We start from the raw sequence: 22,996 nt of genomic DNA, 5'->3' as shown, positions 1-22,996 counted from the left end.
TCTGAGCTCTCAGCGGGACATTTCTCAGTCTAAATGTTCTTATACACAAATGTCTCAGACTGAACTCCTCCGTTCAGACACGTCCACCGTCAACATAAAGAGTCCTGAAGTTTTATTCTGCTCGTGATAAATCTCCACCGTCCTCCCCTTTAAGACTCACCTGCTCCAGTTGGTGGTTGCTACGCTGGACGTTGATTATTTTCTGAAATTATTCTTCCTTTAACGTCCTTCTACATTTCTAAGAATGACGCCTGCGATGAGGTCGGTGCAGTAGTCCTACTCTGACGGCACTTTTCTGCGGCTGTCCGTCCTTTCGTCCCGCGGCAGGTTGAAAGTCTCCTGGACGCAGTGAATGCAGAGACGTGAGCAGGTCCGACCTCAGACTCTCTTTGACTCGTTTATTCAGCCGCCAGGAACTCGTGAATGTAAAGGGTCGTCTGAGCCACAGCTGACTGAGAGTTTGATTCTAGAAGATTCTGCTGATCCTCACAACATGAATTCATTTTAAAACAGAAGAGAATTTAAAGGGTCAGAGACACAAAGACACAGAGACACAAAGAGACAAAGACACAAAATCACAGAGACACAAAGACACAAAGAGACAAAGACACGAAATCACAGAGACACAAAGACACAAAGACACAGAGACACAGAGACACAAAGGCACAAAAACAGAGACACAGAGACACAGAGACACAAAGAGACAAAGACACAGAGACACAGAGACACAAAGGCACAAAAACAGAGACACAGAGACACAGAGACACAAAGAGACAAAGACACAGAGACACAAAGACACAGAGACACAGAGACACAGAGACACAAAGTCAAAGAGACACAGAGACACAAAGACACAAAGAGACAAAGACATGGAGAGACAAAGACACGAAATCACAGAGACACAAAGACACAGAGACACAAAGACACGAAAACACAGAGACACAAAGTCACAGAGACACAAAGACACGACAACACAGAGACACAAAGACACGGAGAGATAAAGACACGAAAACACAGACACAAAGACACGGAGAGATAAAGACACGAAAACACAGAGACACAAAGACACAGAAAGACGAAGTCACTAAGAGACTTAGACATGGAGAGACAAAGTCACGGAGAGATAAAGACAGTGACACAGACACACAGCGAGTGGTCGGGATCACTTTCAGCGGTTTGATGAATGAGAGGAGGACTGACAGCCAATCAAAATCCATCTGAATGAAAAAGAAGCAGTACTTGGTGTCCTGTCCCCTGTATTGAGCTGGAATGCTAACAGTGGTCCAGGGCCGGTCGAGCATCCTGAGCTGCTGCTGGATGTCTGACCTGTTGACAGGGTGCAGCAGGTCCAGGTCTTTTCCTCTCAGAGGTTTAAATGTTGTGGCTGGAGGTGGTGGAGGCTGTTTGACTCCGTCCTTTGTTCTATCTCTGTCCATCCAATTCACAGAAATTTCTTTCTCTTCACAGCTTTTCACACACATTCTTCCCTCTTTGCATGTGTGAGACCCACACCTGGACACACCTGCTGTCAGGTACCTGCTGTCAGGTACCTGCTGTCCACCTGTCGGTCACAAATCTCGTCAGACCAAACGAGCATGACTGCGCCTTCATTAACATCAGGAAGCGACCCATCTGACAGAAGCTACAGCGAGCAGCTGTTGGAGGAACGTTTTTAAACACAAAGCTACAAATTTATGTTTTCAGAGGGAACCAATGGGCTGAGAGCTGAGAGCCACAGACAGGAAGTCAGACGGCGTTGAGAGACGGACCAACAGCAGCTGTTCATGGTTCCTAATATCTGAGACTCAACACATGAGCAGAGCTGCTTTAGCTCTTAGCGTTAGCGCCTAGCTTTAGCTTTAACAGCTTCAGTTATAAACAGTCGATTAATGGAGGAAATAAGAACAGGAGAACAGTAGAACAGGAGAACAGTCACAGGGACGTTTTACTGCACTCAGTACTTTTCAAACATTACATCTGTACATTACATTTTCACTGCAGGACTTGTAGTGGAGTATTTGTACTGTGTGGTATGAGTACTTTTGCTGCAGTAAAGGCTCTGAACACTTCTCCACCACTGACCCTGGGTCAGCCGCAGGTCAGCGATCTGCAGTCTGATTGATCGCTCTCGTGTTGCTGCGGGTCTCGTCTAACATGAGTGGATGTGAGTGGGCCTTCAGCTCTCGTCATCGTCACGGGAGGAATGTGTCTTTTGAGGTTGAAGACGCTGAAGTTGAGGGAAGTCGACGTGTTGCTGATCTTTTCGCCGCGGCGGCTCGTTAGCTGGCGGATGTTGAGACGGAACACTCCTGCTAACATTCAGACGCTCTCGGCCTCCGTCCGTCGTCCGTCGCCGCCTTCTTGAAAAGGCTGATTTCGTGATGTTTGTGAACACTGAAACTGAAGGAAGCTAAAGGGAAAATAAACGAAGCGACGCCTTTCCGTCTTTTGTCTCTCTCTGCTGGTGAAGCTCATGTGATATGATAGAAAGCTCCGGCTCTTGACCTCTGTCTTTGTTCTTTCAGACTCTATGACGGTGCGGAGAGGAAAGAAGCTCAGCATCTCCATCCAGGAACACATGGCCATTGACGTTTGCCCCGGCCCCATCAGACCCATCCGACAGATCTCCGCCTACTTCCCCCGCCTTTCCCCCACCTCCCCGGGCCCCGCCTCCCCGAACCCCGCCTCCTCCCCGCTGGCCCTCAGCCCCGGCTCGGCGGCCTCCGGGATGGGCGGGGCTCATCTCCTGTCTCCGTTGCTGGCCCACGGCAGGCCGGGCGGGGGCGGGTCTTTGTCTCTGACCAGCAGCGTGGACACGTCGGTGGAGATCAACAGCTCCGACAGTGACGACTGCAGTGAGCCTCGCTGTTGGCATGTGTCTGTGTGTGCTTGTACCGCTTAGCGCTGCTATCACTTAGCAGCTAGTAGAGTAAAAACAGTGCATCACCATGCTAACCAGTTATCACAGGCTCTGAGCTCCAGGTGTTTCCTTCTCTTCTGCTCCACTAACCGTTAATTCAGCTGCTCCTCCATCTTCAGTTCAGCTGACATTTCAGCCTGATGTTGTGATGTCATTCAGAGAAAAGGGTGATTGGTTAATTCATGTCACATGTGCTTGTTGCATTTGAAAGAAATTGAAAGTGTGCGACTGTTTGGTTTCAGGTGTGCTTGTCACGCGTTTCCGTGGAAAATAATGAATTCGTGCGACACAACATCTGGACGGCCCCTAAGACCGTCACTGTAGCGCCTTTTAGCATGACTCAGCATGATTGTCACACCAGAGTTCAGGTCGAGCTGACTCATCAAAAGCTGTTTTCACAGCGTTGAACTTCTTTTAAGATCAGACGTGAGTTTTCTTGCTAAATGTATTTGGGAAATGTGTCGGACTGGTTTTGCAGTCTGTGTTCGTTCACTACAAGCGCGCAGTGATGGGTCACATGTTAGCGGTAGCTTTTAGCTAGAAACGGCTCCGAGTGCAGACCTGAGGTGTGTCTCCTGCCAGCTGCCGGCCCCCCTTCTTCTGTCACAACACTAAACACAATGTGAAAGAAACACATAGCTGCCAAAGGCTACGACACAGCGGACACACACCTACTCACAAACGTAGCTACGTGTTGGGACTATGGAGGGACAACGTGGAGACATATTTCAATTGGACAGAAAAAAAAAATCTGATATGATGCTACAACTAGACAAAAGGTGAACCATGAAGGTCCACAGAGGACTGCGACTCAGTCTGTCCATTCAATGTGAGGACATCTTGCTTTGGACCGAATGTTGGACCGACCCTGGTGTCCGTCTGTAGGGGACATGGAGGACACGTCCTCAGTAATTTTTCTGAGTGTTTATATTGAAGAGGAGTTTACATCCTATGACGAAGCTTGTTTTTGAGCTTTTAAAGGCTGATTCCGATGTTTTTAGCCGTGTTAGCAGCACCCACGTGGTTCAGATGTTCATGTTCCCTTCAGGATCAACTGTAATAACTTGTCCTGTAGCGCCATCATCAGGTCAACATTTGCAAATGTTCAACACTTTGGTTTATGATCAAATACCTGCAGAACTGATGACATTCCCATCATCCTCAGCTGGACTTTAATTAGCTAAATTTAATTAGCTGGTTCTAATGAGCAAATGTTAGCATAATAACATGCTAAACTAAGCTGGTGAACGTTTGAACTCATGACCTCGGTGTTTGCTTGGCTGTGACATCAGACCTGCTCTGGTCAGAAAGATGCTGCAGTGACTCCTCTGTGATCAATAAACTAAAACACAAGAGTCCAATTTATCCACCAGCCACAACACCAGCGGCCAGAGTCCTCTTCTCCCGATCAATAATTCACGTCTTTATGTGAAAATAACATTAATAATGCAGCACATGTGTGTTTCAGTGAGAACAGCAGCTCAAACAGTCTGTGCTGTAGAGACGCCTCAGACGGGTTTGAATCGAGTGAGGAGCTTCGTGGGCGGTGAAGAGGAGCGGCGAGGAGATCGCTCCTTCATGCTCTCTATCGCTGCTTCAGTCACAAAATAAGAGCAAATTGTGATAAATGACTCTGCTGGTCTCAGAGCTGCTGAGCCTCTGACATGTTTTCAAGTTCCGCTGTGATTCACATCCAGTCCAGAGGAAACACCCGTCGGGTCTTTTCCTCATTAACATGCATTTAGAATCGGATTTGTTTTGCAGTCGCTGGCTGATGATTTTTTTTTGTCTGTTTTAATAATAAGATTCAGCCGAGCAGGGAAGAGCAGAGCAGAGAGAGAATCTGTTTGGCTCAAACATTTTTGATCAAACATAAAAGACGGTTTTTCTCAGGGCATGAATGATCCCTGCAGAGGTCCCTCAGGCTCAGATTCCATCACTGCAGATGATCGTGGCTGTGCAGCGGCGTCTTTGGGACAGTGTTTGTTTGTGCTGTATGCTTTCGCCGCCCCGGGCTGCTGGGTGTCAGTGCAGGTGGGTGGAAACATGTGAGGGAAGCACACCGACAGCTTTTTATTTCCATTTTCTGCTCCGGACTGCAGCGGAGTCAGCGCACAGGGTGTCTCTGCAAGCTGGAGCTCTGACAGGAGACACTTTGTCTAGATTCATCCTCATGGTTTGCTGTCAGGGAAGCTCAGACCCCGTTCAGACTGGATCTGGATCTGCTGTGACGCTGGGCTGACTTTGACTTCACCTGCTCTGTGGTCACTTTTCTGCTCCTCCCGTCATTTAAATCAGTCTGGAGAGTTTTCACAGGAGCAGCTGCTTTAGTTTTAATTCAACAACTTAGTCTTTGGGAAATAGTCTGAACAGCAGGGTAGTGTGCTGTTGCTATGGAAGCCAAATTTTCAGCTCAGTAAATTTCAACCGTTTTAACAGTTTATGCTGTTTTTTTTTCTTAATTCGTGAACTATCATCAGACGAGCAGAGAAGATTTTATTCCCAACCTCCACCTGTAAAGACTTTAGATTTAACCAATCAGGAATCTCTCTCTCTCTCCCCTCCAAGCTTAGCCTGCATTCCTTCTATTGGCCAGCAGGGGGCGACTCCACTGGCTGCAAAAAGACTGATCGCATGTAGGCTTATGAAAAAATGAGTCTAACTGTCACTGTTTTATTCCCTCAGTAAACTGTTTCCTGATGAGTTTTGTGTCCTCGTGTTCTCAGTCAGATCCAGTCAGGATAGGTAGGTGTAGCAGTGCATCCTCTCCAGCTCCACCTTCTTTTCCAAATATGGTCGCTTCTGCCTCCAAAAAACAAGATGGTGGTGTCCATAATGCCAAACTGGAGGCTTCAAGACAAAAGTCCACAAACCAGTGGGTGATGTGGCTCTGTTCACTATTTATTATACAGTCTCTGGTTTAGTGTGCTAGCATGCTAACATTAGCTAATTAGCAATCAACACAAAGTCCAGCTGAGGCTGATGGGGCTGTCAGTGGTTCTTCAGATATTTGGTCTCTCAAACCAAAGTAGTGGACACATTGACACACTGACCTGATGATGGCGCTGCATGAAAAGTCAGAGGGTCAATAAAGTGTTTCCAGTTCAACCAGAAACTGAACGTCTGAACCACATTTCAACACAACAACATCAGTGACGTGATTCCAGTTACACACAGTCGATTCCAGGTGGAGCCGAACAAAGCAGCTTTCATCTCAACGAGGTCAGCTGGAATGAATCATTGATCAAAGGAGTAGTTACACAGAGAAATACACTGACATGCTGAAGTTAGATGAGCAGTAAAAGTACTGCAGTATTATCAGCTTCATGCAGTAAAAGTACTGCAGTATTATCAGCTTCATGCAGTAAAAGTACTGCAGGATTATCAGCTTCATGCAGTAAAAGTACAGCGGTACTGTCAGCTTCATGCAGTAAAAGTACTGCAATATAATCAGCTTCATGCAGTAAAAGTACAGCAGTACTGTCAGCTTCATGCAGTTAATTTAAACACAAGATACTTGTGCTCAAAAAGAGGATTCATTCTCAGTGAAGAACCTTGGAGCTCTAATCTGCCTCTATACCTGCCAAAGAGCAGTGATTCCTAACACGTCTCTGGGGGTCATCAGGTGGAAACCTCCCTTCAACAGTGTTTCGCCTACTTAGTCCCACTACACCTCCAGGAGGTTAGGCAGTGAACTCCGGCGTCCCAGAGTCACCCCCCCTAGTGCCAGTTCACACTGCTCCTACACAATCCAAACAGCACCGCCACGTTCAACTGACCCAGAGATGCTCCAGGTAGTGGCCAGTACCGATGCTACCATTTAACTATTGCTAATGCTACTGCTAACCGCTAGGAAGAACAGAAGAAGACAATACAGTTCCGATGCTACCATTTAGCTAATGTTATGTGCTAACCGCTACCTGCTAAGAGGAACAGAAGAAGACAATAACGCTAGATTCACCTATACTGTTAATGTTAATTGCTAGCTACCAATACTAACTGCTAAGATACTATCATACTCTCACCGCTTTAGCTATTGTTAGCTGCTACAATGCTACCACAGGCCTAGATGCCACATGTAACTGCCGATTGCCACACTACCATCATCTACCCCTGCCTCTCACCAACTGCACCAAGAAAAAGCGGGGTGGGAATACAAACCCTGGTTCGGGTAGGGGATGGAAAATAAAGAGGTAGAGTCAAAAGATGAAAGTAGGGATTGGATACAGACCCTTGTTCGGGTAGGGGGTGGAAAATTTAGAAGGTGCTGAAGGTGGAGGCCTAAACCACAGACTAGATTTAACAGCCTCTTCTAACATTTCCTTCAAGAAGCAGCAAACCCTACCATTTCCTTCAAAAAGCAAACAGAGCAGGAAAACAAACCCTAACATTTCCTTCAAGAAGCAAACAAAACAGGAAAACAACCAAAAAGATCAAAAAACAAGCCAACTCTGTGTCTTACCACGCAAACTCACCTGAACAGGCCGCATGGTCCCAAAGAGAGACTCTAGCTGGCCACACCCCCACCTTATCTAAACTTCCTGGTTCTCTTCCTATTGGCAGAACGAGAAGATGGGGCGGGGAAAGCAGAGCAGAGGAGAGGTGTCTTGTTCAGACTTTAACCTCTTCTCTTGCCGGGTTAGGCATGCATGTCCTCTGCCTGCCCCCCCACTGTCCCTATTTCACCCCCCAACTACTATTATTTCTCCTGATCCATATCCACTGACTAGACCTAGCAGCCTCATCTGACATCTCCCTCACTGTCTTTCTTAAATTTTGCCCATGCACTCCCAGCTCCCTCAACAGTGAAACAGCTGACCCTGCAACAAAACCTCTACACCCCACTTCAACCGGACAGACCCTGGTCTTCCATCCCCTCTGCTCAGATTCTGTCTTTAAATCTGCATACTTAGTCTTCTTCCTTTCATAAGCTGCCTCCACTGAATTTTCCCAAGGGACTGTTGACTCAATAAAATACACAGTCTTTTTACTCATGGACCATAAGACAATGTCTGGCCTCAGATTACTATAAACTATTTCCTGGGGCACAACTAGCTGTCCTCCCAAATCGACCTGCATTTGCCAATCATCAGCCCCTACCAGGCAGCCACCTCCCTGCTTTCTCCCTGACTTAGCAGCTCTATTTTTCTCCCCCTCTCGAACAAACTGCACATCTAACCTCTCCTTCTAGAACTTCCAGAATTCACCTGCTTCCTTCTCTCCTCAATGCCTGCGGCTAAGCTTCTCAGCACCTGATTATGCCGCCATGTATACCGGCCTTGTGATAAGCTAATTCTACAACCTGACAAAATGTGCTTTAAACTTGCTGTACCTGAGCAGAGTGGGCACGATTGATCGCCCTGTACCCAGAGACTTAGGTTCTGCGGGGTTGGCAACACATCGTATGTCGCCCCTATCAGAAATTTAATACGGCCTTCCTCCATATTCCACAGGTCCCTCCAACTAAGTTTCCTCTTCTCAACACCTTCCCAATTCAACCATTGTCCCTGTTTGGCTTGACCAACTGCTTTTGCCCCTCTTAACAACTCCTCCTGCCTACGCACCTGTTCCACTACAAGCTTTCTTTTCTCCTTTAGACCTGCTTTATTCCACACTGGTTTGCCTGGGCCAAGCCCCAAGCCTCCCCGGCCAAATTGAACATTTCCTACTATTTCTGCATGCCTAAGAGCTGCCTCTGCCTCCTGCACTGCTGCCCTTGGGTTCCATTTCCTCCCCCCAGAAGGATTCGGAACCACATTGCTAACTAACATGTCCTTACTCCCAGATAATAAAAGTTCTGTCCTAACCTTAGTGCATTTAAACTCCTCTGTTAGACTGGATACTGGCAGCTGAAGCATTCCTTTCCCATACAAAGCTACATTGCTTAAGCACCTGGGAGCACCCAACCATTTTCTAATATAAGAGCTAACTAGCCTTTCCATTCTCTCTGCTACAGATAATGGGACTTCATATACTGACATTGGCCACATTAACCTAGGATACAAGCCAAACTGCAAGCACCACAACCTCAGTAAAAGTAAAAGTACTGCAGGATTATCAGCTTCATGCAGTAAAAGTACAGCAGTACTGTCAGCTTCATGCAGTAAAAGTACATCAATATTATCAGCTTCATGCAATAAAAGTCCTGCAGTATAATCAGCTCCATGCAGGAAAAGTACAGCAGTACTGTCAGCTTCATGCAGTAAAAGTACTGCAGTACTGTCAGCTTCGTGCAGTAAAAGTATAGCAGTACTGTCAGCTTCATGCAATAAAAGTACAGCAGTACTATCAGCTTCATGCAGTAAAAGTACTGCAGTACTGTCAGCTTCATGCAGTAAAAGTACTGCAGTATAATCAGCTTCATGCAGTAAAAGTACTGCAGTATAATCAGCTTCATGCAGTAAAAGTACAGCAGTACAATCAGCTTCATGCAGTAAAAGTTCTGCAGTATTATCAGCTTCATGCAGGAAAAGTACTGTCTGTGCAGTAAAATGTCTCCTGTTGTCTCTTTGCGGTTGTCTCTTTGTGGTTGTCTCTGTGTACTTGTCTTGTCTCTTCATGGTCATTTTTTGTGCTTCATGCTTTATGTCAAAGCGACTCCATAAAGGGCCGCGTGGCTGCAGGTTTTCATTCCAAACAAGGAGGACGAGGCCAACCAATCAACATCAAGGGATCATTTAGTTATCAGCTGAAGACTGAGATCAGCTGATTAATAGATTCCAGCCAGGTGTGCTCCTCCTTGGTTGGAATGAAACCTGCAGCCACACGGGCCTTCATGGAGTCGGTTTGACATGCCGGCTTTACGTGGTCATTTTCAGTCGCTTGATTGATTGATGATGCAACAGGAAATGGTAACAGTCACTTGAAATCGTTCTGTTTACGTGCGACAGAAGCCGACGGGGATGCAGGTGAGACTCTGGCTCTCTGTCCTCAGTGCAGGTTGATAAATCCTACAGCAGCTTACAATAGCTTATAGTTTAGCATAAACATACGATATGTTTGATACACTTCAGTTCACGATATAAGCTGATGCCCAAAATACACATGTGTCCTAATCCCTGTGAATCATATGCTGTATGTATCTTATATAACTGTACTGGAAGCACAGCAGGCAGTGTGTGTGTGTGCGTGTGTGCGTGTGTGTGTGTGTGCGTGCGTGTGTGCGTGCGTGCGTGCGTGTGCGTGCGTGCGTGTGTGCGTGTGCGTGTGTGTGTGCGTGTGTGTGTGTCTGTTACTTGTATGCACATGTTTGTGTTGTTTCACGCAGGATGCATGGTGGTTGGAGCGAGCCCTGACGAATGTGTGTACTCTTGTTTGAGGGGGATTGTCGTGTTGGCGTGTGATGTGATGTGTTCAGATTCATGTGACAGGTGCTGCTCCACTAAATTGGATTTCCGTCTCCTGAATGCTCGGTGTTCCCGAGATATTTCTCTGTTCTCTTGCACGCTTTCAATTTCTTCTGACAGATTTTCAACAATGCCATCCTTCCTGTCCATCGATGCGACGGTTGTAAATCATGTTTTTTCATGAGTTATGATAATTGCGTCTCTCTGCCTTCATGTGTCATTTCCCCAGCTGCTCTGGGAACTCTGGAGTTTGAGCTGAGATACGAGCAGAGCTCCAGCGAGCTGCACTGCACCGTCCTGCGGGCCAAGGTAAAGACACCGTCCACACCACGCCTCTGTCGCAGATTTTGGAAGCTGCGTTCTGGGATTTGCTCCCATTTGGCTGCAGGTGCTTTCAGTCCTGAGCATGTTTCAAATGAAGTGCCTGTTTTTCACCAACAGAATCAGCGTCAGCTGTGGATTTGTCTGAAATATCATTTTCTGCTGCAGCCGGAGGAAACCAAAGCAGGAGAAACAGAGCAAACATGCATTAAGACTAATTCACAGTGTTTCCCACATGCTGCACGCTGCACAGGCTCGGCTGCACCAACTAAGATTCATGGAAACTAAAATAAAGTTTATCTTTTAAGCCATTAGGTGAAGGATTTGAAAATTCTTCACTTTGTCCCTATTCTGTGGTAATATGACTGACAGGACACTGAATATGTCTTTTATAATCATAAAGATCTGCTCCTGCTGAGAACCAAACTGAAGGTTTTTGACCTCCACTGTGGAGCAGAGTTTTCTATGACTCTAACATCTCTGTTTTTAGCAGCTCTTAATGAACAGCATCTCCCATAATCCCGCTGATGATCCTGTCTGATTTATCACAGTTCGGTTTGAGGCGGTCGGTTTGCAGAGTGCGGGGAGCTGCTGGTGATGGATTTAGTGGAAATGTAGAGCTGGATGTCGTCGGCGAAGAGGTGGAGGTGGAGACCATGACAACGTTTGATGCTACCAAGACTGTAGAGGAGAGGACCAAACACACCGACCCCTGGAGGACACCTCGGGACATGTTGATGAATTGTTTTCTGTCTGGTAGATAGACCTTAGCCAGGAGGGGGCAGTACTGGTGATGTTGAGGGAGGATTCGAGGTGGAAGGTGCGGTTGATGGTGTGAAAGCTGCATGAGGTGGAGGAGGATGAGGAGGCTGTTGGAGACTCAAGAGGGATGTCTCTGCACTGTGAGCAGAAACCGGATTGAAATGGTCCGAACAGGTCTTTGGAGATCGTGGCGGGTTTGAGTTGAGAAGCAACAGGAAGCAAAGATATTAGGTCAGGTTGAGTCCAGGTTTTTGAGGATGGGGTGTTTGAGTGTCTGGGGGACTGAACCAGAGCTGACGAAGGATTTCTGTCATGGGTTGAGGAGGTAGCTCGGAGACGGTCCGTAACAAGATGAGATGGATGTGGAGCTTCTCGTTCTGACCATCAGGTTGGAACTGAGGCGGGCTGAGTTAAACTTCTGTGATGGAGATACGTGTGTCTGTATCCACAGTGACAGCTGATAATACTTACATACTACTAAAGTTTTCAATGCAGGACTTGTACTTGTAGAGGAGTATTTTCTCAGTGTGGTTTTAGCACTTTTACTGCAGTACAGATCTGAATACTTCCAGCACTGCAAACTCAAAATGGAAGAAGGTGTTGCCATATTTTGTCTAGTCTGTAGTCTGCCCGTGTATCTTGATCTTCTTGAAATGCATTCTGGGAGTCGTAGTGAACTTCTGTTCCTCTGAAGGAGCTGGTCCTCTCTGGTCTCTGGTCCTTCCCTCACACCTGCAGTGTGCTGACTTCTGTCAGGCCTCTCACCCGAGACCAATCCAGCTTCGTTTGAAGCTCCCGGGATCATATAAAGCGTCTTTGGGACGCCATGACAACAGCAGGAGGAGTCATTCACACTGACTCAGAGCAAACTGTCACACAGAGTCAGTGTGAGGAACAACAGGGACTGCAAAGAGAAACCAAGCTGCATCGCCGTCGAGCTCCAGGACCGTCAGCGCTGAGGAGCAATTCAGCGGACACCTGATGTTCCCGTGTGTGCAGGTATCTGTCATCATCAGGAGGCTCAGCAGCCATTTCTGTCACCAACAAACTCTCCTCATCACCTCCTCTTCACTGCTGCTGCTTCTTGTCTCACCTCCCAACACTTAACACCTGCTCAGGGACTCAACAAACCAATGAGACGGACTGCCTCCAGAAACCAGACCAGCATCAACAGACAACAGGATTTCCCCCTGCTCCTTCTGTGTTTCACTCAAATTAACTGAACAAATCTCAGATTAATCTGTGCAGAAGGCTGAAATGTCACAGCTCTGATGAGCAGCTCTGTAATTTTCCCTGCAACACCATTTAATATTTTAAAGCCCTAAAACTAAAACACTGTCTTTCTCCGTGTTCCTGTTTTATACACAGTGTGTATATCACGCTGTATGTACACCTGCAGCACAAAGACACACGAGCTCAGGATAAAAACTGATCAATACAAACATGGTCCTGGAGAATCCTGCTTCACTGTTGGATCAGGGTTTCTGCAGCGAATCCTTTGATTTGTCGCTTCCTAAAATGACCCATGTGAGTATTTTCTCGCCCCATTTGGCGACTGCCTCGCCACGACGCTCGAGGCAAGCCTGAATGCTTCCCATTAAAGGATAACTTTGGTTTTTTACAACCTGGACCTTATTTGTAGCATTAAATACGACCATTTACTCACCCAGACAACTTTGGTGGCATTTGGAGTCGTTTTGAAGAAATTAGCCCCAGAGGAGCGGCGCGTATATCCGTATAATGCGAGTACTCGGGGCATCCATGCGCAGCCTCTATATAACGCATAATCTGCAGAAACTCGTTCATATTCCAATATTTAGTTCTGATATGCTGCTGCTATTCCCCTCTGAGCCCGTGGTGGCATGTTATCAACATCCAGCGTCTCTAGACAACTACCTCTGACGTGGATGACGTCATTTTCGAGCGCCGCACGCTGCGAGCAACCAGCCACAACACGGCTGACTCTGCGGCGGTCGGCTAGTTTAGCTGTAGTTTGCGACTGTTATTTTTCACAAAATGGATGAATATTTTTCCGACTCTGAGGTGGTGGACGATGACTTTGTTTACGATGGACGTCCTCACCGTTTTGAGCCAGAGTACACGGACGAGGAGCTCGTTGAAAGGAGGACGAGGAGGCAGAGAGAGGAACAGCTGGCCAAACAACAACAAACGGCTGCGCGTCCACGAGTAGACGGTAACTGGTGGTGTTCTTGTGGACAATGTTCATCGATGACAACAGAGGAGGAATGCCTCTGTTGCTCAGAGTGGGACTTGCGGCCAGGAGATACGCGTCTGGATGTGTCAATAAATGTCTGTATCACAACACTGGAGGATATCCGCGCAATGATAAACTTCTGTCAAACAAAACCAAGGCAAGTAAACAATCTATACATGTGTGTAAGCTACTTACTAAACCGAAAGTTGCCCATTTGGCCCTGCAGGCTTTGGCTGGGTCTTCAAGTTCACTTTAGGGACACAAAAAAACGTCTCCACCACAGCCCGGTTTATCATTGCGCGAAAATCCTCCAGTTGACACATCCTCCTCTGTTGTCATCGATGAACATTGTCCACAAGAACACCACCAGTTACCGTCTACTCGTGGACGCGCAGCCGTTTGTTGTTGTTTGGCCAGCTGTTCCTCTCTCTGCCTCCTCGTCCTCCTTTCAACGAGCTCCTCGTCCGTGTACTCTGGCTCAAAACGGTGAGGACGTCCATCGTAAACAAAGTCATCGTCCACCACCTCAGAGTCGGAAAAATATTCATCCGTTTTGTGAAAAATAACAGTCGCAAACTACAGCTAAACTAGCCGACCGCCGCAGAGTCAGCCGTGTTGTGGCTGGCTGCTCGCAGTGCGCGGCGCTCGAAAATGACGTCATCCACGTCAGAGGTAGTTGTCTAGAGACGCTGGATGTTGATAACATGCCACCACGGGCTCAGAGGGGAATAGCACCAGCATATCAGAACAAAATATTAGAATATGAACGAGTTTCTGCAGATTATGCGTTATATAGAGGCTGCGCATGGATGCCCCGAGTACTCGCATTATACGGATATACGCGCCGCTCCTCTGGGGCTAATTTCTTCAAAACGACTCCAAATGCCACCAAAGTTGTCGGGGTGTCTAATGGTCGTATTTAATGCTACAAATGAAGTCCAGGTTGTAAAAAACAAAAGTTATCCTTTAAGAAGATAAGGGAGGCGCTTCCATGTGTCAGAGGTGAAGGGGAAGATCTGCACTTTCCAACCCAGCCAGTCAGTCCTGCAAAACCAAAACCTCCTTTCTGAGAAGAAGCTTCTGGTAAAGCATGAATCTCTTTCTGTGGTGCATCTTTGTGTGTGGGATGAGCTCATCGCTGCCTCTTGTGGCTGTCGGCGGACAGAAAACTCCCTACGACTGCAAGCATCGAGTAGCAGTGTGTGTTTTCTGTTCTGGGACCACAGGGGGCAGTAACGAGCTCATTACAGCCTGATGCACCCGCATGAGACGAAGAAGATGCTGCGCTCAAACAACTTATTTGAATAAGCCACAATAAGATGAGATTTATGCTTCACAAGAACAAGAAGTTTAATCAAACAGTATTTTTTGGTGTTGCAAGAGAAAAGCCGTCAGTGATCAGAATGACTGGTTAGTTTGACAGATGTCAGTCTGGTCAGCACTCGGTCACAGTTTGGTGGTCTGCAGTGTACATGTACACACAACACGTACTACTTCAAGTTTACGTGACAAAGTGTGTTTTGAGGCTGCAGTATTCCTCCACACTGTGACTCAACTCTTGTGAGGCAGACTCAGTTTGTTTTCGCAGGTTAAAGCACCAGCAGACGTATCGAGTTCAACAGTATCACAACCAGGAACAACATTAGAGACGACACCCTGATGGAGACAGACGGGAGCTTTAAATTGCTTCATTAGCTCGGAGCTGGAGATAATCAGAGCACCTGCTGTCACTGAGCTTTCCATCCTGTGTTTTCTTTATTTCAGGATCTGCTCAAATGGTAATGATTTCCCTCCATCTATTGAAGAGAAAGAGGCAGTTTCGGACGTGAACAGGTGGATTAACTGAGCCTGTTGTGAATATCAGTGAATTTAATGGAACACAATTATTTTCCGTATGCAGCTCCAGCACAGCAGGTCAGTGAGTCTGACGGAGGCTGCTCGGCGTCTGACGGAGCTTCACTCACAGCCGTGAACTGGCGGCGTGCTGGTTGGTGCTGGTCGGTGTAGCTGCTCCTCTGAGAGTTTGCTCAAGTGATGGAGGAGCAGAGACGAAGCCATCATGTCCTCCATGTCGCTGCTGAATCAGCCCACTGCATCATCACATGACCACCTTCCTCAAAGTGAAGCCATGCTAACCAGCGGGCTTGTAACCGTGTTTCCATCCCACGACAGAAGAGACGACGTCTGAACTCGGATCAGAAAACGTCCATTTATGAGGTCGTTAGAACCACGGCATGATGGAGACTCTCGCTGCTCCAGGTCCTGGTTGAATCTGGTGCAACCGCAGCATCACGTTCATCATATGGACACAACGGCGCCAAAGGCAACAATCGACTTCAACCCAGTTCTAATACTGACATTGAAAACAGAAATTGTGTGATTAAAATAAGACTGATGCGCCCCCTGCTGGTGTGTTACCAACACTACAGAGGTGTAGCTTCATCAGCTAGCTGCTCACCCCATTGAAAACGCCTGTATGGGTTAGCATAGCAGAGAAAACTCTGTAGGAGCTCATGCAAAGACACATTATGTTGCGTCTCCGTCCTCCATCGCGCAGCAGACTCGTCTGTAACGTCACAGCGTTTCCTGCGACTCATTCAAAACGCTGTAGCCGCAAAAATATCACAGACCAAACGACCCGAGTCTCTGCCGGCGCTGCAAATGTCAAAGCTGTTGAAAGACATTTAGGAGTCTGTGTCTCGCTGCCGAGGTCAACAGACTGAAATCAAGAGCTTCCTTTGATCCTCTGACTTCGTTCTGCTCCGGAATCATTTAACACACTGTTCAAACCAGTAATCTGATTACACAGCTGAGACCTGTTTACAATGACTTTTAGATTCATCACAAACCTTTGTCAGTACACAGAAAAACTAATGATTGGTAGATAAATTGATGAACTGTATTAGATGAGGTCTCCTGAGCTGGTTCACCTGAATGAAACCGGTCTTGTTTGTGTGTGCAGGGTCTGAAGCCGATGGACTTCAACGGTTTAGCCGACCCGTACGTCAAACTGCACCTGCTGCCTGGAGCCTGTAAGGTGAGACAAGTAGCCGGAGACCCACGTGTCCTGATAACCAAGCTGCTGTGTTAGTATCATCATACTGTAAACCAGGAGAGATCATTCACTAAAAATGAAATGTGGAACACAAAAACTCAGCAGATCAAATAACTGATGCATTGATTGATCAGCAGGATTTCCTCTGCTGGTCTAAAAATGTGAAACTGAACCAACAGTTCACAGTTGATCTCTGATCAGGGTTTAACTTTTAGTCTGCAGCTTTGGTACAACCTGACCAGAATTAATCCAAACATCAGCTGAAATCTAAACTTTGATTACGATCAGATCAATCTTATATTGAATCCAGATTTAAATGTTTTCTAACAAAAACTGAGGGAAACATCAGCAGGATTAACTCACGCTGGCTGCGTCTGAGCTACAGTCTGAAGCAGCAGAGAGTGAAATGCCAAACTGAAATCAATACTTATCAATATGTGTGTGTGTGTGTGTGTGTGTGTGTGTGCGTGTGTGTCCTTCAGGCCAATAAGCTGAAAACGAAGACTATTCGAAACTCTCTGAATCCAGTGTGGAATGAAACGCTCACTTACGTCGGGATCACAGAGGAAGACATGCACAGGAAGACACTCAGGTTTGTGTGTGTGTGTGTGTGTGTGTGTGCGTGTGTGTGTGTGCGTGTGCATGTGCATGTGTGTGTGTGAATGATTCATGGCTGTTTCACCGGATCTCATTTCGGACTGATTACTCTTGCAGTCATTAATCAAGATCAGGGACGTGCTGACATTCAGAGAAAGCTCAGTGGATTGAAGTCGGTGGTCTTCTTACTGGTTTCTGCCGGTTCTTTCATGTAAACATTAAACAGCCATCAGCCTGGACCGAAGTGCAGCATAATGAGCACAGTTTCTGCAGCCAGCATGCAGTCTGGAGGTCTTAAGAGGGGCTCGATACTGTGGATGTGTGTGTATGTGACAGGTGATCAATAAGTTTGTCCTGAAGTGAATCCTGGATCAGTTTTCATCTCTGTTCAGAGCCTTTACATGATTATTTCAGTCACGCTGATGATGACCTCCGATCCACCAGTGACCTCCTGCAGACCTGGACTCCATGTTAACAGCTCAGCCTTTGAGGCGGTGAAGCAGCATCAGTGATGTGGCTCTGGATCGGTTCATCTGTGTCTCCTCCTCCTGTCTTTTGCGGGGTCCCTCAGGGGTCTCTCCTGGGTCCCCTCTTATTTTCTGTATACTCGCTGCCCCTGCTGTGAATCCAGCTATGCAGATGATACTCACCTGTACGTCTCGGTAAAGCCCGGTTCCACTAATGTCTCCTGTGTTGTGTCCTGACTCCAGTAAGTAAGACTCCAGATCTGCAGCTGATCCAGAACTCTGCTGTCAGACCTTAACATGTGTGCCTGAGATCCTCTGGCAGGGCCCCAGTAATGGATCCTAAATCTGGACTTGTCACTTGAGGTGAAACTCAGGATCCATCTGTCAAATCTCTTTTTTGAACACTGATTTTCGTATTTCTACCTTTTTCCGTTTTGATGAATAGTTTTTAAAATTACTGGAAGCACTAATGAGCTGCCCTCAGAAAATGACCCTGATGTGGGCGTTTGGGTTCACTGTGATCTGATCCGAGCGTGGGGGATTCAGAACCAGGTGACGGTTCTGGGATGAGTTGGATGTTGCAGACAGAGTAGTGCTGGATATTTAGACGGTTTGCATCCACATGTTGTCTTAAACAGCAGGTCTCGTTTGAGCCGTTAATGACTGCAGGAACGAGCTGATGTTACGCTCCACCTTCCCCCCAGAAGAAGAAACGACGAATGTAATCCAGGCAGCAGTGATGTTTCCTCCAAAACATGTTCGTTAAAGCTAATTAGTGAGTGTAGGAGGCAGAGTCGCCCTGCGATGAGCTTCACTGCCTCCTCAGACCTTCGTGCCAACATTCAGGTTTCAGGTTCCTCTGAGATTTCACTGCTTCTCTCGGTTTTAGTGTGTGTGTGTGTGTGTGTGTGTGTGTGTGTGAGTGTGTGTGTGTGATAGAGTCTTGTGTTTTTATCTCTGTGAGGACCAGTTTTAGACATTTGAAGTTGATTGTTTGGTCGCCATGACGAGGCTGCTGTCAACGTCGGTCTGTGCAAACACTTTCTACCAAAGCTCAAGAACTGTGTGACATCAGCTGATTATGAGGTTCCTGACTGTGAGAGTCTGAAAACAAAATATCTCCTTTTTGAAACTGATGTTTCATAATATCAGATGATCTGCATGGAGACAGAAACCAAAGACTACCGGCAGCCATTCACATGCATCTGGTTCCCAGTGCTAACACCTGCAGCAGATCTGCTGTGTTTCAGGGTTTTCTGGCCAACGTGCTCAACACGTGGCAACGTTCTGCAGACCACTTCAGAGGGATGGATGCTGTCATATTTGACATCATGAAACCCTCAAGTCATGTGATCATTTTCTAGTTTTTGAGCTCAGACCTGTTTTATCAACACGATGACGAGCACCATCCTTCAGAAATATGAGGCCACGTTCAACCGGACAGAGTCTCTGCTGGGAGTGAATGATGCTCGGCAGCGTCCAAACAGTAAAAACAAGATGATGCTCAAACTGTCTCCTCCGCCGCCTTTGAGCAGAGCAGCAGAGATGAGATTCTCACATCTCAACATGATAAAAACCAGAGATCTGGTCCACATCTGGTCTTACTGACCTGAATATTTACCCCTGATTCCACTGCAGCTGCATCATTTCTCCTTTTGTCAAAAGAGAATAAAAGCTTATGGACATATTTGTAAAAACAGTGTCTAACCTTACGCCTCTGGGTGGGCGTTTCCTTGGCAACGGCTGACTGTCAACTGAAAACTGTTGTTGCTAGGAGACAAATCCAACTGTTACTGTTAGCAGCTGGCCGTCTGCCTCTGGAGTACATTCAACATCTGGATGGACCAAACCTGCTGCTCCATCATATTACACATGGAAAGTGGAAGCTAGTTAGCCTAGCTTACTGATGTTAGCACGAGTCGAGTTTCCATCCAAATGTGTCAAGAATGTTTACTGAATTCCCAGAAGAAAGAAATTCTGACTTAATGCTTGTTTCCATCCACTCCGGCTGATGGAGGTAACAGCAGGTGGAGGAGACTTTTCTGATCAGATCAGATTTATTCATGTGCAATTTGAAAATGTACATAGAAACAGCTGGATGAAAAACTGATCCCAGCAGACTCCACTATTTGTTCATGTTACATCTGTGCCTGCTGAGTCATTGACAGCTCCAGCACATGAGGCAGGTGTAGCTGATGTTAAAGAGAAAATGTGGCTACGCAATGGCTAACAACACAGCACCCAGCTGCTACACCGCCACCTCTGAGACGTGTGCAGGTGTCTGATATACGTTCACGTTCAGGTTTAGAGGACACTTTGAGTTGAGACAGGAGTTGTGGAGCTCGGTTGCAGCTCAGATGGTCACTAATGGTGGCTCGTTGGTCTAGGGGTATGATTCTCGCTTAGGGTGCGAGAGGTCCCGGGTTCAAATCCCGGACGAGCCCTAAAAAAATGATGCATTCTCTTTAGAGAAAACACTCTTGAGGATCCTGCTGTCCTGCATGATCATATGTGGCATCACTCCACTTATATCCTTCCAGAACTAAGTGTCAGGTACCCGTTGGACTTGAAAGAAAAGGTCACGCCAGTGGTGTGCTTTAATTTGTTTTATATGGTATTATATATGGTCTGGGTGAATACTCGATTCTGATTGGCTGCAGGGTGTCAGTGTTATAGGACACCTATAAAAGAAGTTCCGGTCAAATAGCCTGATTGTTCTAAATTATTGCCCTGTCTCAAACGCTAGTTGGTAACCGTGGCAACAGAAACTCAGAACATACGTTAACATACGTTATTTCACAGTTTATTTATCACAACGGCAAAACAGTCGACAAAACATGATTTTATAGTTTCATTTAACCTGTTTGGTGAATTTGATAATTTTGAAGACCGGGATGCAGCAGAAGAGAAAGAGAGAAGAGAATATAAGAAGGAGATGCGACACAACGAGGTGACACCGGAGGAACTGAACAATTTAGAGGATGAAAAGGACGAAGAAATCCACGAAATGGGCAGTTAAAACATTAAGAGACTTCCTAGCTCAGAAAAACATGGACATCAACTTTGAGAGCTACCCTGCCTCTGCTCTCAATGACATTTTGTGACTGTTTTATGCGTCTGTCCAGTCGACTAAAGAAGGAGGAGAATTCTGTGTTGCCAGTTTTAGGAGTTTGAGAGCCGGCATTGAGCTGCAGGTTCTGTGGCCAGAGCTGGTTACCTTGGCAACGCGTCACAATGAGAGATGCTGCTTCTTGTGAAAAACGGTAAAAAACAACATTAAGGTATTCATAATTGATTTAATATTAATTTTTTTCGTAAGTGACCATGGTATCAGCGGGATAATGCCCTTTGAGCTGTCCATTATCAGAAATGAATGGATTCATTCATTTCTGATAATGGACACCTCGTTGGGCATTATCCCTTACATGTTCAGCAGAGAAGCCATACACCTCCCCCGGCTGGAGGAGCAGCAGCCCCTCATTCTGCAGCAGCACCCTGAGATCCACCCTGAGGAGGATCAACACCCGCAGAGCTACAGGACCGGATAAGGTGTCAGGCCAGACTTTGAGAACATGTGCTGACCAGCTAGCAGGAGTGTCCTGGACATCTTCAACCTGTCCCTGCAGCTCTCTGTGGTTCCTGAGTGTATTAAGTCCTCCACCATCATTCCGGTACCTAAGAAGACATCCATCACCTGCCTGAATGACTACTGGCCTGTTGCTCTGACCCTAGTAATCATCCACCATCCACCCCACCAACACAGTCGTGAAGTTTGCGGACGACACTACAGTAGTGGGTCTCATCTCAGATAACGAGACCCACTACAGAGAGGAGATACGCCAGCTCACCCAGTGGTGTTCAGCCAACAACCTGGTGCTGAACACAGGGAAGACCAAGGAGGTCATTGTGGACTTCAGGAGGTCCAGGAAGACGGATCACGCCCCCCTCCTCATGGACGGAGAAGTGGTGGAGCGTGTGGACAACATCAGGTTCCTGGGCCTCCACATCACATCTGACCTCTCCTGGTCCATGAACACCTCCCGCCTGGTGAAGAAGGCACAACAAAGGCTCTTCTTCCTCAGGAAGCTGAAACGGGCTGGACTCTCCTCTCGGTTGCTCGTTAACTTCTACAGGACCACACTGAAGCATCCTCTGCCTCAGTGTGACAGTGTGGTATGGCAGCTGCACGGCACAGGAGAGGAAACAACTGGCACGGGGGGTTAAAACTGCACAGGGCATCGTGGGCCGCCCCCTCCCTGACTTAGACTCTATATCAGAAGGCCGGGTCAGGAAGAGGGCGAGATCCAGCTTCCTGACAGAAGCTGAGGCTGAGCAGGCACAAACATCTGGAGCTCTAAACCTGTATGGACCCTGTTGAGATCTCCTGTCTCACCAACCTGAAACAATCTTCATTCTTTCAATTCAGTCTTAATTCTCTAAGAATGTCTTCTTAGCATAATGCTAGTTAGCTTGCTAACAGAGTGCATTATTTCCTGTTCAATGACCAGTTTAGCAGAAGTAAAGAGCATTACACCACTCACATATATTCATATAGAGAACAAATTGATATTAATACACAATATTTGTACACAGCACTCAGCTCTGCAACCCACCTAAACGTCTGTCATGGCAACGTCTTCTCTGTGGTTTTTACCTGAGTGGGCCAGTACACCTACGGACATGGACATGTGAATTTATGCAGTGATGCACTGATGGATTCGTGCAGTTATGGCAAGTTAATGAGATAGTTTGGATCATCTGAAGTGATGTTGCGTGAGGTGATTGTCAGTATGTATTACCTGTCTGACAGGAAAAGGCAGCTACAAAGTTACAGTCCAAACCAGACTCCATTGACAAAAAGAGTAATTTAACGTCGTCGTGAGTTGCTCTGTCTCCATCGGTTAGTTTGTTTGTGTGACTTCGCTGCATCTGAGCTAAACCTTTAAAACAATAACAAACTAACATTTCACTGTTAGAGCAGCAGCATCTGCAGTTTGATCTTCATCACATCGATGACCTTTGTCTGTGCTGTGATGAGAGCTTGTTAGCAGCAGGACCCCGTTTCCTCTCCTGATTCCTCTCTCGTTTCCTCTCCTGATTCCTCTCTTGTTTCCTCTCCTGTTTCCTCTCCTGTTTCCTCTCTGTGCAGGTTGACTGTGTGTGACGAGGATAAGTTGACTCATAATGAGTTAATCGGAGAGTCCCGGGTCCCTCTGAAACGTGTGAAACCCGACCAGACGAAACATTTCCACACCTGCCTGGAGCATCCGCCCCCGGTAACACGCACACACACACACACACACACACACACAC

At 46.9% G+C, this 22,996-nt stretch overlaps 1 protein-coding gene and 1 non-coding gene across 2 annotated transcripts in view; both read left to right on the top strand.

Annotated features, from left to right (window-relative positions):
• The first annotated feature begins 2,530 nt into the window (after positions 1 to 2,530).
• doc2a (double C2-like domains, alpha) overlaps positions 2,531 to 22,996 on the top strand; it is a 37,860-nt gene continuing 17,394 nt past the window's right edge. Inside the window, exons 1-5 of the mRNA XM_041956863.1 lie at positions 2,531 to 2,855; positions 10,496 to 10,575; positions 16,527 to 16,601; positions 17,102 to 17,211; positions 22,833 to 22,959. Coding sequence (XP_041812797.1) covers positions 2,531 to 2,855; positions 10,496 to 10,575; positions 16,527 to 16,601; positions 17,102 to 17,211; positions 22,833 to 22,959 — 717 coding nt within the window. The remainder of the gene's footprint in view (positions 2,856 to 10,495; positions 10,576 to 16,526; positions 16,602 to 17,101; positions 17,212 to 22,832; positions 22,960 to 22,996) is intronic.
• On the top strand, positions 20,056 to 20,127 carry trnap-agg. Its single transcript has one exon. It is a non-coding gene; the product is annotated as a tRNA-Pro (tRNA).

Source organism: Chelmon rostratus, chromosome 17 (genome assembly GCF_017976325.1).
Source record: "Chelmon rostratus isolate fCheRos1 chromosome 17, fCheRos1.pri, whole genome shotgun sequence".
Taxonomy (NCBI): Eukaryota; Metazoa; Chordata; class Actinopteri; order Chaetodontiformes; family Chaetodontidae; genus Chelmon; species Chelmon rostratus.
The sequence above is the reverse complement of the archived record's forward strand: the minus strand, read 5'-3'. Positions and strand labels throughout refer to the sequence as shown.